The sequence below is a fragment of the Cibotium barometz genome, chromosome 56, assembly GCF_041138505.1.
Source record: "Cibotium barometz isolate CiBa-2024 chromosome 56, ASM4113850v1, whole genome shotgun sequence".
NCBI classification, from domain to species: domain Eukaryota; kingdom Viridiplantae; phylum Streptophyta; class Polypodiopsida; order Cyatheales; family Cibotiaceae; genus Cibotium; species Cibotium barometz.
The window spans coordinates 37,933,155-37,950,834 of record NC_141101.1 but is presented as its reverse complement, the minus strand read 5'-3'; the positions used below and the strand labels follow the sequence as shown (position 1 = coordinate 37,950,834).

At 42.5% G+C, this 17,680-nt stretch overlaps 1 protein-coding gene across 1 annotated transcript; it reads right to left on the bottom strand.

Moving 5' to 3' along the window:
- Nucleotides 1-225: 225 nt before the first annotated feature.
- LOC147607193 (uncharacterized) lies at nucleotides 226-1,099 on the bottom strand. The gene is made up of 2 exons (XM_086791270.1): nucleotides 856-1,099; nucleotides 226-767 (listed from the first exon to the last, which is right to left on the bottom strand). The coding sequence occupies exons 1-2, from the start codon at nucleotides 976-978 to the stop codon at nucleotides 501-503; spliced, it is 390 nt and encodes a 129-aa protein (XP_086647396.1). The 5' UTR covers nucleotides 979-1,099; the 3' UTR covers nucleotides 226-500.
- Nucleotides 1,100-17,680: the final 16,581 nt, after the last annotated feature.

Sequence of the window (17,680 nt, the reverse complement as noted above, 5' to 3'; positions counted from 1 at the left end):
CAATGATGAGCCTTCTCCATCCAAGGACCTTGGCAGTTACTAAGTCATCTACCTACTAAGTAAAAATGCAACAATTCCAATCAAGAGGTGATGTGTCAACTGCACACACGCCTACACATTCGAGAATGGTTGCCATTTTGTAAGCTACACAAAGATGGCTCCGCACTATCACACGTCTCCATTCACCTACAAACCTGGAGTTCCCCCCTAGCTCTTGTAAGAAAATACAATAATAGTTCACTATGGACTTCCACTTGCAATAAGTCATGTACAAATATACAAACATTGAGTGCTTTCAATTAGCCAAACAAACATCTATCTATCTTTAATCATCACAAATTAGTGGATAAGCACTTATCGCGAGCTTCTATGTGCCACATATTTTTGCTTCTACTATGGTCCATTCATGGAGAGCATGAGCAAAGGTCCAGGCATACACAACCTCTCTAAAAATGGTATATTCAAGGAGGGGGAGGCTTTCTATGGGCAGGAAGCCCAATCTATTCAGAAGGCCTTCTGTGAAAACCCTGAGGGGCATGGGCGTTGCTAGGGTTGGCCTCTACTTCAGAGACGCAAGCAGCAGGAGGGCCGGTTTGGCAGTAGCGTATCATGGCTTCAACATCGTCTGGCTTGCCGGAGAAGAGGGCCTCGACGGAGCCATCGTTGCGGTTACGCACCCACCCATCCAGACCTAACTGCCGGGCCATGTCGATGGTCCATTGCCTGTAAAACACTCCTTGCACTGTGCCCTTGATGCGCACGTTGACCTGTTTAACCCAGAATTAACCCTTCTCGGCAATCTTTCAAAAAGCAAAAAGCAAAAAGCAAAAGCAAATCTCTGGGTGCCTTGCTTACCGCCTTGCGTGGTGCATCGCCATGTGGTTGGTTTGATGTAGCCATCGAGTTTACCGCCATCCTGGAAGGTGTACAGCTAGCCCTTGTGTAAGAGGGGACGCTGCCGCAGGGCCGCAACATCATGTGACCTTGTGAAGAGTCTTAGCCTTGTATGTGTACCTAGTGTGACGAGATTTGAGGGCGTTTGTAAATGTGATGAGAGAGGAAATGGCCAAACCCACCACCATCCATCACGATGATGTTGGGGGAGGAAATGTGGTTTTGCGACACATCAACAGATTTGACAATGTGATGATGATGTGCAAAATCCTCACTGCCTACCTAACATACGGTCTAGATAAAAATTTTCACGAATAAGCAGTGTTTACACATTTGATCCAGAGGAAATTTGTGATGGTCAAGGAAGGCTTGGGGGAGATTTTCTTCTTTTTGGGGATGCGAACTAAAAACATGAATGTGCAAAAATCTAGAGCAAAGCCAATTTAACAACAACCACAACCATGACATATGTTCAATGTAGCTCATTGACGGTTCTGATAATTATCCACTAACCACAAGAAACTAATCCTAGTGCTCAAGAATATCTATCCATGTATGTATTTACTTGAAAAGTATGATCTATGGGTACAACTACTCACTCAATTACTAAACTAGAAACTTTTCGTGTAAAAGTGGCATCATGAACTTTGGTTTAAACTCATCAAGCTAGACATAGAGATGAATATGAGGTTCCTAAAGAATGTGTCACACAATCCAAAAGAAGATGTTATCCCACGAAAACGAAGGGGAAAATGGAAGAGGATATAAGAGCAGCAATTTGAGAAGAATGTAGGAGCTCCCATATGACAAAAGCAAGGGTGCCATTGCAAACGAGGAGTTGTACCACATCACTCTTGAAGCACTTAGAAAGATGGAAATGACATAAAAGCTCGGGAAGACGCCCCTAAAAAGCTATGGGTGGAAGCAATTCTCCATGCTTAAATATTCAAATCCTCAAGAAGAAACAACGAGATTTAAGAAGGCCCAATAGCTTGTGAAATAGACTCAATTCCAACTAGAGGGACCTCCACGGGCATCTCCAGGACCACTACAACTAAATTCATACAAAATTTGCACCCAAATTTGCCTTAGACACAATAGCTGAAAGTTCTAAAGAAGGCAATCCTGAGTTTTCCCAAAATCCCCAACCAATTCCGGATTCAACTTTGGTTTAAACAAAAGATATAGATAATCTCGAACCTCTGAAAGATTATCTTTTTGTGTGCCAAATAGCAAAACATCTATTGGGGTGGGACAAAATGCTAATAATAGCCATTTAATAACTAGAAAATTGATTGTGTGGTCCCAATTAAGCCACCAACTAAAGGGACACAAGCTCGGTACATCATAGGAGCCACCGCCATCCACCACTAATTATTTCACCAAATTGGTGGAAGACAAGGTAGTTAGAATAATACATTGGCCCACCACTAGAATTCTTCAACAAGAATGTAAACATTTGTTTTGGCTGTACATTTTGTCAATAAGGTGATCAAGGAGCTAGCGTTTGGGTTCATGATTGTACATAGGAAGTTGACCCCCTATTACCCATAGGGGAATAAGCAAGCCAAGGCCTTAAACAAAACCATCTAAAAAAATCCTAACAAATATTGTCGAGGCCAAAAGATTTGATTGAGAGTTTTAATGTTCTCAACATTATGGGCATATTGCAAGAATTGATGAAACTAGCATTAGGAAGATGCCATTCGGATTGGCTTGTGGATTGATGACTATCATTCCTATTAAATTCCTTTTCCAAAAAGTAGATCACTATTGAAGAAAGATAGTAACATTTTGAGTGTAAATGGGATTATATGGAAAGTGGCCAACCTACTTACTATAAGGCATAAGGTGCTTTGCCATCTTGCCCACTTGAACGCAGGCACTTATCCTTTGTAGGATGATGCTTGAACATAATATGTAGCCTTACCTTGTGCTTAATGTGTCAAATAGGAAAAATCTACGGACTACCTGTACATACTTGCTTAAGACTAGCAATAGAGGCCAAACCATTTTTAAGTTTAGTTAGCCTAGTGCAAAAACTAGTCACTTTTTTATAGGTCATTTTTTACAATAAGTACACAATCATTCCCTTACAGTAGAATACTTGTGAGCTCTCCTTCTTCTATACCCTTGCTTTCTTGTACTCTTTGAACATTGCATGATTAATGAATGCCTGGTAGATAGGAATAGCCCCTTATCAAAGGTCTAGGTTAAAAGATGAGGCTTTATGCCTATATAAGCAATGTACATGATGGAATATTAATATAATTCATTTATCATTGTATTGTGCAACCTCTCTCTACTGTGCTTCCTCTCTCTCCCTCTCCCCTTGTGCACCATTTTCATGGCTTGGGATTTCATCTCATCTCTCTTCTTGGATATCTTGTAGTATAATAACATAATTTGTTTATCATTGTATTGTGTAATCTCTCTCCATTGCTCTCTCTCTCTCTCTCTCTCTCTCTCTCTCTCTCTCTCTCTCTCTCTCTCTCTCTCTCTCTCTCTCTCTTTCCATGTGCACCATTGTCATGGCTTGAGATTCCATCACATATCTCTTCTTTTGCACACTCTACTCCTAAACATCTATCATGGATATCTTTCATTCTCCATAGTTGTATATATGTTATCTTTTGTCTTTTCAAGGCACGTTCACATGGAGCTCTCTATAGGCCTACTTTCGTGTGATTCCTCATGGGCATTATTGCCTATCAAGTGTTAAGAGACACCCCATTATCAATGTATGCATTATTTGATGCACCAACATGGGCTTTCATAGTGAGTTTTGTAAGCATTATCATGAAATATTTGTTCTTTACAAGTATGTTTCCCACACTTGACAATCTAAGTGTTAAAATTTTGGAAGTGTCGATGTAAGCTGACATCGGATCATCATCGACGTACTGCCATGGGGAGTTATTAAAACTTCAAGAAAAATTCTATTTCCAATTATTAGTCATGGGTTCTCTACCTGCTTGAGAAGTCCTCCCAAAATTTGAATATTTTGTTTCCTTTTTGAAACACTCCATGATTACCTTTTTACCCTTTCTTAAAGCAAAGGGGGGGGGGGCGTCTTGATGAATTGATGTAGGCTATCTTTGTCTCCCAAGGCAAGATATAAGCTCTAAGTGTTTTGCATTGAGTTGTGCTACGTGAGTCTCTGAGCCATGCTTATATACCTCGAAGCTATGCTCATAAGCCTTTGAGCCAATTATAGGGACCATGTCTTGTTTCTTTGCTAATGTTGGAGTATTCCTCCATCACTTCGAAGGGGGTTTATTGGGTATTTTGGAGTTAGTTAAAGTAAACACCCTTTTAGGTGTAAACAATCCTTACTAAGGTCTCTAGGTCAAAACGATGAGGCTTAATGCCTATAAAAGAAATGTACATGGTAGAAGGATTATTATAATTCATTCATCAATGTATTGTGCAATCTCTCTCCATTGTGCTCTCTCTCTCTCTCCCTTATATGCACCATTATCATGGCTTGGGCTTCCATCTCATCTCTCTTCTAGCACTCTACTCCTTACCTCTCTCTCTCTCTCTCTCTCTCTCTCTCTCTCTCTCTCTAAACTATTGTTATGGATTAAACTTCCATCTCATCTCTCTTCTTGCGTACTTTACTCCTACACACCTATTATAGATATCTTTCATCCTCCATAGCTACATATGTGTGATCTTGGATGGCAATGTTCACACTTACACCAATGGAATGGTTGGTGTCATTATGGAGGCAATATGCTGCAAGTGGTTTACGGGTTACGTGATAGTGACTTTAGTGTACTAGAGTTATGGAATAGCTATAGCGTCAGCTCATGTAGTCAGGTTTACACTATCGATTGACCTTTGTATGTTATACTAGGAGAGTACTTTCCCTTATAGTATGTAGTCTTATCTTTTTATGTTAATAGTTGTAGAGAAGAGAAGAGAATAGAAGAAACTTCAGCCATCCATCGCTCTTGTGTGCTTGTCTACTCATGTGTATGTTTACTTGCAAAGAGATCAAACTTATCCTCTCCCTCACATTCTGGTATTAGAGTGTCGGTTCGTGTAAAGAGCTTAAGAAATAAGCAAGAGGAAAGCAAAGAAAGCGGTACACGAGTAAGGGTAATTCCATCTTTTTCCCTCTTTGATTTTGGAGCAACACCCTTGGGTAGCTCTGTGAGAGCTAGATACAAATATGGAAGTCAATGTCTCATATTGAGGCGTCCTCTTGGGTAAAGGAAGAAGATCCTATTGTGGCTAGTTAACTTAATAAACTAAAATTTTGCATGTTTTGGCATGATATGTGTGCATTTCGGGCCCTATTTTGGCTATGTAAGTTTTTCGCAAGCACTTTGTGAAAGTGTCAATTTTGAATATATTAGCCTTATTTCTGGTTTGGGGTAAAGTTGTAATAGAATTTTCGTTCTAGGACATAAAATTTTAAGGTTAATAATTTGTTGGTGGATGTATATTTGTGTGACGATCCTAGATACAATTATTATAGTATAGCAAGTTTACAGTACTACTATGTTGGAGATTGCAAGTCAACTGTAAGTGCAAAAGCTTTTGTAAGCACTATTTGGTAAATTGTTGTAGGTAAAGATGTATGATGGCTTGTCACAAATTGTGAAGGAGAAGGAAGATAAGAATAATTCCTAGGTTTGGAAATTTAGGATAACTAATTTTCTTATAGGAAAAGGATATTGGGAGTTCATCACAAGTGATGAAAAGGAGCCAGAGATTACTGGAAAAAATCCCACCCCCCATAGCAGGTGCATGCATATAAAGCATGGCATGAAAGAGCCAGAAAGATGTTGTACTAGTTGTTACTAACTCTATGATTGTGCATATATAGGATGTGTAAATAACTAAGGAGGCTTGGACACCTTGGTCAAGATGTATAGTAAAAGCACTCAAGCTCAAAAGATTAGCTAAACCATGAGATGCATAATGTGACCAGAGGGAAACTGATTACTTGGTAAAGATTAAAGACCTTGCAAATTCCCTTGCTTCTATTGGAACACTAGTAGATGATGATGATATGACATCGGTGACCTTGAATGGTCTTGGCAATAGTCACTTTTAGACCTCCATTGGGGTTAAGAGAACTTTCTTGATTTTCAGGAACTGATTGCTCTCCTCATCTGTGAGAAGAGAAAGCTTGAGGAAGATTCATCCTCTAAAAATTCACATGAGCACTTCTACTCAGATGCGAGTAGAGATAGAGGTAGATCCTCACAGGTAAATTGTCATTTAGATGATGTGTTGGTGGTCAATTTGGAAATAAAAACCAGAGGTAGCAACAACAAACAAGAAAATTAGTCTCAAACAGGTGGAAGAGGCCACTTTAGAGGCAGGGGGAACTAGAAAGGCCAAGGTGGTTTTTGGGAAATCAAAATGTAAATAGCATGAAGTGCTATTACTGTTGCAAACCAAGGAACATTGCAATAAGGATTGCTATAAAAAGCAAAATAATATCAAAATTAAAAAGTTACAAAGTAAGGTAGCTATATATCATCAAGTAAGTAGGTGATAACAAAAGTGAGCAGTTATTTGTGATGCAACACATGCTCAATTCCACAATAGGAGATGTGCAAGGATAAGCAGATAATTGATATGTGGATTCTAGCACCTCTAAACACATAACTAGTGATGTGGTGAGGAGTAGTTTAGAGATATGTAAAAAATGATAAAACCAGGGTATGTGAAAAAATGTGATGATATTACGCACCCCATTGCACATGTTAGTAATGTGTCATTGTTTATGTAGGATGGCAAAATGAAGTACCTTTGGTAGATGTACTTTATGTTCATAATATTACAAAAAACTTGGTTTTGTTAAATAGATGGTTGAGTAGGGTCTGCAAGTGATTCAATTCTCATGGTGGGTGCTTTGTGGAAGACTTCAAAACAAAGGGCAAAAAAAATGATAAGATGTTTACTTTGGATGTGAACATGCTTGAGGTAAAGGTATCCATGTTTGCGCATGGGACATGTGTTATCGTAGATATTGACATATGGCATGAGCACATTGGTCATGCTTGAGGTAAAGGTATCCATGTTTGCACATGGGACATGTGTTATCGTAGATATTGACATATGGCATGAGCGCATTGGTCATGCTTGAGGTAAAGGTATCCATGTTTGCGCATGGGACATGTGTTATCATAGATATTGACATATGGCATGAGCGCATTGGTCATGGTTTTTGACCACTTCCTAAGGGAGCAAACCTTGAGGTTCCTAGTCCTTTTGCCTCCTTTGCTAGAGCTTATCACCTAATGATAGGGTGGTTCAATGCTCTTTTCATAAAGTTTATGGCAATGTTCACAAACATTAGTGAATCTAGAGCTCGAAGGACTATTGGTGACTCCTATTATTCTAGGTGTTTCATTGTTCCTCCACTCATTTTCTCTTTTTGTTTATAGGTTCATTTCTTCCCAAAGCTCCTAGCTCGAGGTGTATCCAAAGGAGTATAGCCTTTTTAACAAGGAAGCACTGGGGTCAAAGGCTTGGTGGGTTTGAGAATGTATGGTTTGATGCACTACTATCATGACTATATTGTTGTTTCTAACAATTAGTGCAGATTAGGTCCGCATCAAAGGTTCTTAATGCTTCAGGAACAAATTTGAAACTAGTTCTAAACATTTTTAAATTATTTTTAAGGCTCATGTGTCAAACTAGTTCCAAACGCTTTTTTTTCCTAGTCTCATATGTTAAAGTTCATGCCTCTAGTCTCATGTATGAAGGCTCCTACCTACAAGCTCATGTATGTAGGTTTATGTGTGTAAATTTATACATAGGTTCATGTGTCCAGGCTCATGGCTATATAGACTCATGCGTGCAGGTTCACATATAAAGGTTTATGTGTGTAGATTCATGTACGTAGGTTCATGTGTGTAGATTCATGTACGTAGGTTCGTGTGTTCAGGTTCATGGCTATATAGACTTATGCCTACAAGCTCATGTATGTAGGTTCATGGTTGTATAGACTCATGTCTACTACAGGATCTCACATATGCAAGTTTACGTATATAGGTTCATGTGTTTAAGCTCACGTCTGTAGTTTCACGCATTTTTTGCATGAACTAGGCTCACATACTTTCTTTTTATGAAATAAGCCTACTTGGGGTATGGACTTTTAGTAAGTTGGGTGATAATTATAGTTTAATTTCCTTTGAAGGACAATAATTTTCCTTGGAATTTGTATAGCTAGTGCACATTGTATGACAAGGAGGACACGAGTAGGTATGTCCTTACAAGTCTTCACAAGCTAGTAATAATTGGTTGTGTACAATGTTAGGTATACCTACCTCTAGACTCAGGTCTACAGGCTCACGTGTTCAAACTCACAGCTCACGTGTGTAGGCTTACGTCTCACGTCTACTATTGATTAAGAAGAATGAGGGGAGAGGATAAGCTTGAGCTCCTTGCAAGCAAAAACACACACACAAGAGTATATAGCACACAAAAGAGATGGATGCTTTTTTTTCTATTCTCTTTCTTCTCTTCTCTAAACCATTAGCATATAGAGCTAGGAGTACATACTATAAAGGAGAAGCACTCTTCTACTATAACATATAAAGATTGGTACATAGCGTAAACCTGACTACATGAGCTCGCACTACACCAAGGAGGTTGTTATCACACAACCTGGTGGCATATCATCCATAATCTCACCAATTATGCCATTGGCGTAAGTGCAAAAGCTATCACCTTGGTGGTCATCATCAATGTCTGCAGCATTAGTTAAGCTTGATATCTCAACACCCCCTTGAGCTCAACTTTGTACATCGCACTCCAAATAAGCTTGTAAACTTGCAGAGCATCTCTATACCCAATGCTTTCATGAAGATGTCACCCACTTGATCCTCTATGCTTCTCTACTAGACCCTTCTCCCTCACAAAATGATAATACACCTCAATGTGCTTTGTCCTAGTATGGTAGACTGGATTACTGGACAACTGTATGCTACTCATGTTGTCACAATAAATAACAATGCCGCCCTATCCATGGTCTCACCCATGTCTCATCAAAAGTAGCTTTTAAAACCAAGCCACCAAGTTGCTAGCGCCCCTGTACTCTACCTTTGCACTCGATAAGGCGATTGTTGGCTATTTCGTGCTACTCCAACTCACAATAGCACTCCCAAAAGAAAACATAAAGTAGTTGGTAGATCTCCTACCCAAGACACTATCAACCTAATTAACATTTGTATCCCATGTAGCTATATCCTTATAGAAAAGTCTATCAACAGTGGACTTTACATACCTGAGAATTTGTCTAGCCACATCTAAGTGTGGCTTCTTAGGGGGCCTGCGCATAAACTGATTCAGAAGTCCAACAACATGCTTGGATTTGACCTAGTAATTAAGGTAGATCAAGCTACCCAACTATGCGCCTGTACATAGTGGGGTCCTCTAATAACTCACTTGTATCTACCATAAAGCTTAATATTCTACTCCAATGGCACTAAAATAGGCTGATAGCTTTTCATACCATACTTGGACACAACATGTCCAAGTCATATTGCCTTTGTAAAAATAGTAAAATGTCATAGCTTACCCAAATCTTTTATCTGAAACATTTGGTTCAAAAGCATCTTGACATCATGTATGTCGTCAACATCACTATCACTAATGATAATCAAGTTATCCACATAAATGACTAATAATATGTTTTCTCCGTCTGTCTTTTTCACGTAAAATGAAAAATCTACATTGGATATCTTAAATCCAATGGTAAGATACTCCTCGATCTTGTTTGGCCATGCTATGGGTGCCTACTTCAAGCTATATAAGGCTTTGAATAACCTGTACACAAAATTTGGATGTGCACCATTTCATAACCTGATGGTTGCATCATGTAAACTTTTCTTATAAATCACCATGCAAGAATGCATTATTAAACCCTTCTCTCTTCAACACCCCCCACAAAATTAGCAACTCACAGTTTTCATCCTCATATTCAAGCTGAATGTCTCCTCATAGTGAATTCCATATGTTTGTGCATGATCCTTAGCAAACTACTCTTACCTTATATCTATTCACAGATCCATCGAAGTTATGCTTGACCTTGTATACCTACTTACATCTAATTGCCTTCTTATCCTTAGGTAAAGGTACTTATTTCCATGTCGCATTTGTTTCATCCATGGCATATTTCCATTTCTAATTTCCAAGTGCCTACTCTATCTCATGTATTGCTCTAACCATGTAAGAAATAATGATGGACTCTATATCTATCATATCTCAACGTGTCACAATAGGGCATCTAACTCAAGTAGAGCTATGTACACCTAGATCACTACTACTGAGTGTCCTCAAAATAGTCCTAGTTCTCTATGCACTAGGAGGAGTAACGTGCTTCCCTAACCTACCAACAACTCTGATTGGATGAATCTGGGGGCCCTCAATAAGGTCCTGCACGTCACATCTCTCCAACTGCCATCCATCCTGTAGAGAAAAGAAGATCAGTACATCATCCTCCCTAGGCAAGGGGAGACCCATAACCTGAAGAGGAACACCTGTCCCAAAAAAAACCCCAAACCAAGAATGATGACGGTCTTCCAAGAAAGATCCAATAATCTAGTGGTTGGGAATGGCTACATCAGTTTGTGCAATCCTCCGACTAGAGCCTCTCAAATGCTGCGTGAGATCCAATCTCTGTACCTCGATGAGGCTCTGAAACCTCTTCCAAGCCAACACTGTGGGGCAAAGCGTCTCCCAGTCAGCCCAAAGAATATGTATAGCTGCCCCAACCCAAAGAATATGTATAGCTGCCCCAAGAGGCCTACCATGCACATCTAAGATCAAATCATTCCACAGAATGGGCTGCCCCAAGAATATGTATAGCTGCCCCAAGAGGCCTACCATGCACATCTAAGATCAAATCATTCCACAGAATGGGCTGCCAGTTAACTTCCTCTGCTGAACATGGGGGAATGTGTACCAAATAACTCCTCATGTAGTCCTAGGCTCGTAGGAGGGGCCTAACCAGGGGGGATGAAGGGGAGCGGTGAACTGCATCCGAAAAAATAAAGCGTGAGGTGAGAGTTTAGTCACCTCCGTAAACAGGGACACACTTCATGATCTGCTGCATGAGAAAGTCCTTCCACGGCTCAGAGCCTGGAAGAAAGCCCCTAACAACCAGATTACACACAGCAAAGCCTTACATTGCACCTCAGGGTCAATGATATTCAATCCCCTTTCCTGCTTGGGCCTGATAACGGTTTCCCAAGCAACTCTAGCCTTGGTGTGTGCATTTCCATCAAGCCCTGACCAAAGAAAGTTCCACATGGACAGGAGGGCTAAGTTCGCCTTTCATGCAAACGAGGCCTTTTGGACTCAGATGAGTGGCAGATGCAACAAAGAGTTTTTTTCAGCACACAAGCCTTCCCATAGCAGGGACTTTGTGAGGTACTTTCAGGATTCGCAGGGTGAGGTTCAGATTGAGCCTGATAAGGTGAGGGATATTGCTTCAGAATTTTATCGGTCTTTGTTGACTGCAGAGGTGCCCTCCCCTCAGAGAGATGTGGCACGGCAGAAAGTTTGGGAGTGCATGCCGAGGCTCATTACAGATGCTATGTGTTCATCCCTGGATGCCCCTTTCTGGAAGGATGAATTCCTTCATGCACTGCATGCTCTTTCCAGTGGTTCATGCCCTGGGGATGATGGTCTTTCTCCCACCTTCTTTATTCTTTTTTGGGATCATATTGGAGATGCTTTCACTGTTTCCCTTCAGGAAATGTGGTTGTCAAGTATGATGCCTCCATACCTCACAGAGGGGCTAATTCACCTTATCCCCAAGAGTGGGGACAAGACTGACATCAAGCAATGGAGACCCATCACCCTCCTTGGATCTACATATAAAATCTTAGCTAAAGCCTTGAGTATAAGGTTGCAGCCGATTCTCCAAAGGACTATCCATGATACCCAGAATGGGTTCCTCCAAGGAAGGAGTATATTTGATAACATCTTTTCTTTCTGGGAAGCTATCGAGTGGGCAAAGGCTAGTCAGTAGCCTCTTGCCATTCTTTTGCTTGATTTTGAAAAAGCTTATGACAGAGTGGATTGGGATTTTTTGGAGGGCACTATAGCACACATGGGGTTTTCCCAAAACTGGATTAGAGGTGTGTCTTGCCTATACAGGGAGGCTCATAGCATTGTTTTAGCTTGTGGGGGGCGTGGTGATCGTTTTCAGATTTCCCGTTCAGTGAGGCAGGGCTGTCCCCTCGCCCCTTTACTGTACCTCATTGTAGCTGAGGCTATGAGTAGGTTTCTTCGAGCTGCCCTTGGTGTTGTGGGTCTTAGGCTGCCTTTATGTACGGAGGAAGAGTTTTTGGACTTTAAGTTAGCAGATGATACGGCATTGTTCCTTGAGGCTTCAAATGCTTGTTTATGTGCTTTTCGAACAGCCTTGGAGGCCTTTTTTTTGGCAGTAGGAGCTATTATCAATTGGCGTAAGTCAGTTGGTTTTTGGATCAGTGATTCTCCTCTTGCAGATTGGGGTACAGATCTTGGTTTTACTTGGATTGAGAGAGGATGCTCTGCTAGATACCTTGGTTGTCAGGTGGGCGTTGACATCTCCCCTGCAGCACAACAGTTTGCTCTTGTGCTCTTAAGCATTAAAAGAAAACTCCATCATTGGAGTTGGAGGAAGCTTGACTTGGCCTCTAGAGCTTTGGTGGTTAACCAAGTTTTGCTAGCCACCACAACTTGGTTTATCGCTTCGTGCTGGATTTTTCATAAGGGCTGCATTGGATAGCTTCGTTGCCTCATTCAACTGCAGCTCTGCTCTAACTGTGGTCAAGAGGTCTGTAATCCAAGCCGCATGTGGATGCTTTTCATGTTCCCTCTGAAGAGCAGCAATCCTATGCCTAATAGCTCTCTCCTTGTCCAGAACCTCCTGCTTCTTAGACAAGGCAATGCTATGATAATGATGGCTGGTCCTCTCAAGAGCTAGCACAATATTATGACGAGGATCAGGACCATCACAAGATCTCCATATCTCTCTGATCTCAAGGGAAATGTCAGCATCTAGATAAAGAGAGTTAGGGGGATACGGATACGGGGAGAGGCTGAGCGAGCCCCAGGCTCCCTGAGACACAAAACGACAGGGCAATGATTGGATTTGGTGGTGCCAGGCATAATAGAAATGGTGCCTCCTCTGTCCAAGGACCAATCATCCACATAATCCTGTCCAGACGTGTAAAGATGCTCTCATCCCCGCTCCTACGGTTATGCCAAGAGAAAGATAAGGAATTTGGCCTTCTCTGGAAGTCATCCTTAGTCCAGCAATCCCTGCCAGAAAAGGAAAGCGTGAACCTCTCCCATGAGGCTCGCTCCAAAGTGTGTAAACCCCCTTCACATCCACCCTTCTTGTCAGAAGGTTGCTCAACCATATTCAAATCTCCTCCCACTATCCAATGTGATCAACCTGGGGAATGACATTTGTAATGGTGTCCCAAAAGGCCACCCTTTCACCTCTCACGTTACGTGCATAGATATTCAAAATTTCCAATTTCTGACCCTCATGAATGATCAAGATCCATTGTGCTCTAGCAGGGATGATAACACCGTGCCCAATAACATGAGGTATAATAGATGCTGCCACCACTGAAATACAAACACCCCCTCTAGTCCCAACTGCCGAGGACCAGAAGGTGTGGCTAGAAAGCATCTTACTAGTTTTGTCACACTGAGATCTATCCAATTTGTGTTCCTGCAACAAAAGCACATCCATAGACCCTCCTGTAACAGTAGGGTGAAGCTGGTCCTTCAAAAGGCACTTCCTACCACACGGGTGGAAAGCCCTCCAAGGCCCTGAACATTCCATGAGACGATTCTCATGGAAGAGAAGAGGGTTTAACCCCCAATCTAAGAAGACGATGGGCAGCCTGAGGACGACTCTCATAATGCTGGAGGACGGGAAAATCCACAGGGCAAAGTCCATTGACATGCCCTTGTCCAAGGCCCTGCACCGTGCCTACATATATACGAGAAACCTGTTTGCCCTGTGGGGCATCAAGTGCAATGGCATCATGCTGAAAATCCTGCAATACATGATCCCCATTGTGCTGAACATCCTGCATATTTCCCCCTCCAAGTAGAGAGGAGGACTCCACAAAATCATCCTGATCAGAAATATCATCTCTCTGTAAAGATGCATCAGCTGACACATCCCTCTGACCAGAAATATCATCTATCTGTACATGATTCGAGGAAGCCTTCCCATCAATCGCACCAGGGAGGCGGGTGTGAGAGACAGCACGCCATACCTAGTAGAGACTGAAGGATGGGAAGGAACCAAGGGAGGTGGTGCCTGAGAGGCATGCTTGCAACCTCGAGCCCGAGGATAATCTCGAGCAAAGTGACCCTGTTGGTGACGAACCCGGCACTGATCGGGTTTACCTGCAATCTCCATACGTTGCTTCAAAGGGCCACAAAGGGCCCGGAAGCAAAACATAGTCCTCAAAGAGCTCAATGTCATGGGCAAGAACCATGACCTTGGGAACAGCATCCGCCGAGGCAGTGACCACCTGGGCAAAAGATGTCTGCAAGGCATGAAAGGGGGGCACTTGAAGAACAAGCCCAAAGGCAGACCCGATGGCCTCTAACATAGGCCAATATGCGCACGGAACACCTGGAAATCTGAGAGTAATCGGGAAGCGGTTCCGGTCTTCCTCAACAGGGTCAAAATAGCTGGAGTAGGGAAGAAAAAATATCTTCCTCGGGCCCAATGGCAAAGGACTGCCCTTCAAAACCTCTAAGCCTGCGTCCTCAGAATCAAAATCCACTTGGAAGAAACCTCTTCCAAGCAACTTGACATCTTGAAAGTGTAGAGCGAGGTCGGAGGGCAGAGCCACTAGGACCAATCTCAAGCCTAGAGACGGGACGGGTGAGATCCAAAGATTCTGGCAATGAGGGTCATTTTGGAGTCTTTCTCTATTTCGGTGTAGAGGACCACGAGCTCGGCTTCGGAGAAAACAATGGTTCGCTCGGCCAAGGGAGAATGATTAGCCATGATGCTAATCGAAGAAAAAGGCCGACTTATACCCGGATGAGGAGAGCAATCCGAACCAAGGGGAAGAGGAAGGCGTTGAGGCGTAGGAAAGGAAAGGAGGGAGGAAAAGGAAACATCAAAAAAGGAAAAGGGAAGCAAGGGGAGAGGCTGAAATTTTAAAGGCGAAGAGGGGTGGGGGAGGGGCAACACAACAGCGCTGTGCTGAGGAAGGAGGGGAGGCAAAACGATGAACAGGAGGGATAGGGCAGGCAAAGGCAAGGAGGGGAGGCGAAGGAGGAAAGGGGGCGAAGTAGGAAGAGAATCAAAATGGCGGAGCGAAGGAAAAAATGAGGAAGAAGGAGGTGGCAGCGAAGAGGGAGGGAAGCGAAGGCAGGGAAGCGAAGGCAAAGGCAGAAGGGAATGATTCAGGCGATGGAGGAGCGCAGCGAAGGAGGAAGGAGGGGCGCAGATCGAGGAGCTCAGGCAAAAACAAGGAAGAAGGAGGTGATAGTGATGAGGGAGGGAAGTGAAGGCAGAGGCGGAAGGGAACGATTCAGGCGATGGAGGAAGGAGGGGCACAACGAGGGAGGAAGGAGGGGCGCAATTCGGGGAGCTCACGGTTTCCTGCACCTTCTTGTCCATGGGGGGGCTTTGGAGAGGGTGTCCTTAGCTAGAGGGCTCACAAGAGAGAGTGAGGCTTGGGTACATCTAGCCTTAGCTGGAAGAGGCTAAGAGGGTGACTTTAAGTTGGAGAAGAGTGTAGGACGTCCCTAGAGCGAGAGATTAGCTGGAAGAGGCTAAGAGGGTGACTTTAAGTTGGAGAAGAGTGTAGGACATATCCCTAGAGCTCACAGTTTCCTGCACCTTCTTGTCCATGGGGGGCTTTGGAGAGGGTGTCCTTAGCTAGAGGGCTCACAAGAGAGAGTGAGGCGGCTTGGGTACATCTAGCCTTAGCTGGAAGAGGCTAAGCGGGTGACTTTAAGTTGGAGAAGAGTGTAGGACATGTCCCTAGAGCGAGAGCCTAGCTTGTACGTGAGTGCTTACCTCCCAGAGGGAGAGGGGAGAGGGTTTATATAGGTGCGGGGAGGGGGTGTATGTGCATAGAGGGAGTGCCAGTAGGGGGGGCAAGTGCATCTAGGTGGGGGCACCATCATCTAGGCTAGCTGCATGGATGATAGGTGTGTTAAGGGGAGAGAGAACCACTTGTCCTAGGAGGGGTTTGGAAGGGGTGTACGTAGGGAGGGAGAGGTGGCAGGGGGAGGGGGGTATGTGCATCATGGGTCTAGCGGGGGTGGAGGTGGTAAGGGGTATGTGTAGGGAGGCGTGCTCTGGGGGGAGGGTGGTGCTCTGGGGTGGTGGGAATTATTCAGGTAGGTTGGTGGGCGAGGCACGTGGTCCGGGATGGTGGTGGGTGGTGCCTGAGGATATGTCCATGCATAATTTGGTGAAAAATGAGCTCTTGAGTGTTCGGGGAAGGTGTTCGTAGTTGTCATATGTCACCTGAGCGAAGGTCGTGGTAGGACCCATAGCACGTGCACTCGAGGCGTTTGTCGGGTCATCAAAATTTATTTAATGAAATTGTTTGGGAATGTCTCAGGATCTTGTGGGTGCTTTTCATCTGTTGTTTGGATGTCTGGAATGTTGCTAATTTTGGTTTAAATCTGCTTGATTTTAAAACTTCATGGGTCAATTTAGACCACTTCACTTACTCATTTTAATCCTGGAAGAAGCTACACCCAGGACATTATCATGTTTAAGATTTTAAATTTGAAATCACTTTTCTCATTTCTTGAGTAAAAAGTACTTAATTTACAATCGCTTAAAAATAGCAATTTCTCAGGGATAAAAAATTAACAAATTAAATGCAACCATAATGAACTACCTAAACTATACTTGTAATGGATATGCCATATTGTGCTTAATGTGCTATATTCACAATGGGTATGTTACATCCTTCCCTTCTTAAAAGATTGACTGTCCCTGTTAGTATTCCTACATATAGGCTTAACCAGACTGAGGAAGATGAGGTAGCAAAGCAACTAGCCGAATACTTGAGGATGGGTCAAATTAGACCAAGTAAGTCTCCTTGGGGTGCACCAGTTCTCCTAGTTAAGAAAAAAGATCAAGGTAGCTGGCGTGCGGATGTGTATTGATTACAAACGTCTTAACAAAGTTATAATTAAAAACAAATACCCATTGCCTAAATCAAATGATCTTATTGATAGGTTGCAAGGAGCTAAGTATTTCACAAAGCTTGATTTGCGAACCGGTTATCATCAGATCCGTATTATAGAGGAAGATGTTCCTAAAACTGCTTTTAGGACACATTATGGCCATTATGAATTTTTAGTGTTTCCCTTTGGTCTCTCTAATGCTCCTGCAACTTTCCAACAGATGATGAATGATATATTTCAGGATCTGTTAGGAAAATGTGTGGTGGTCTTCTTAGATGATATTTTGATATATAGTAAAACTTTGGTTGAGCATGAGAATCATCTTAAAGAGGTTCTAGGAAGGCTCAGGAAGGAAAAATTGTATTGTAAATTATCTAAGTGTGATTTCTTTAAAAAGGAATTGTTATACTTAGGTCATAAGATCTCTCGAGATGGCTTAAGTATAGATTTGGATCGCATCCAAAAGGTTTTGGAATGGCCAGTTCCGCGTATGGTTAAGCAGTTAAGATCTTTCGTAGGTTTTGTGGTATTTCTTTGAAAATATGTCAAAGATTATTTGAAGTTGATAGTGCCTTTTACTAACCTTCTTAAGGGCAAAAATAAGAAGTCTAATTCTCCGATT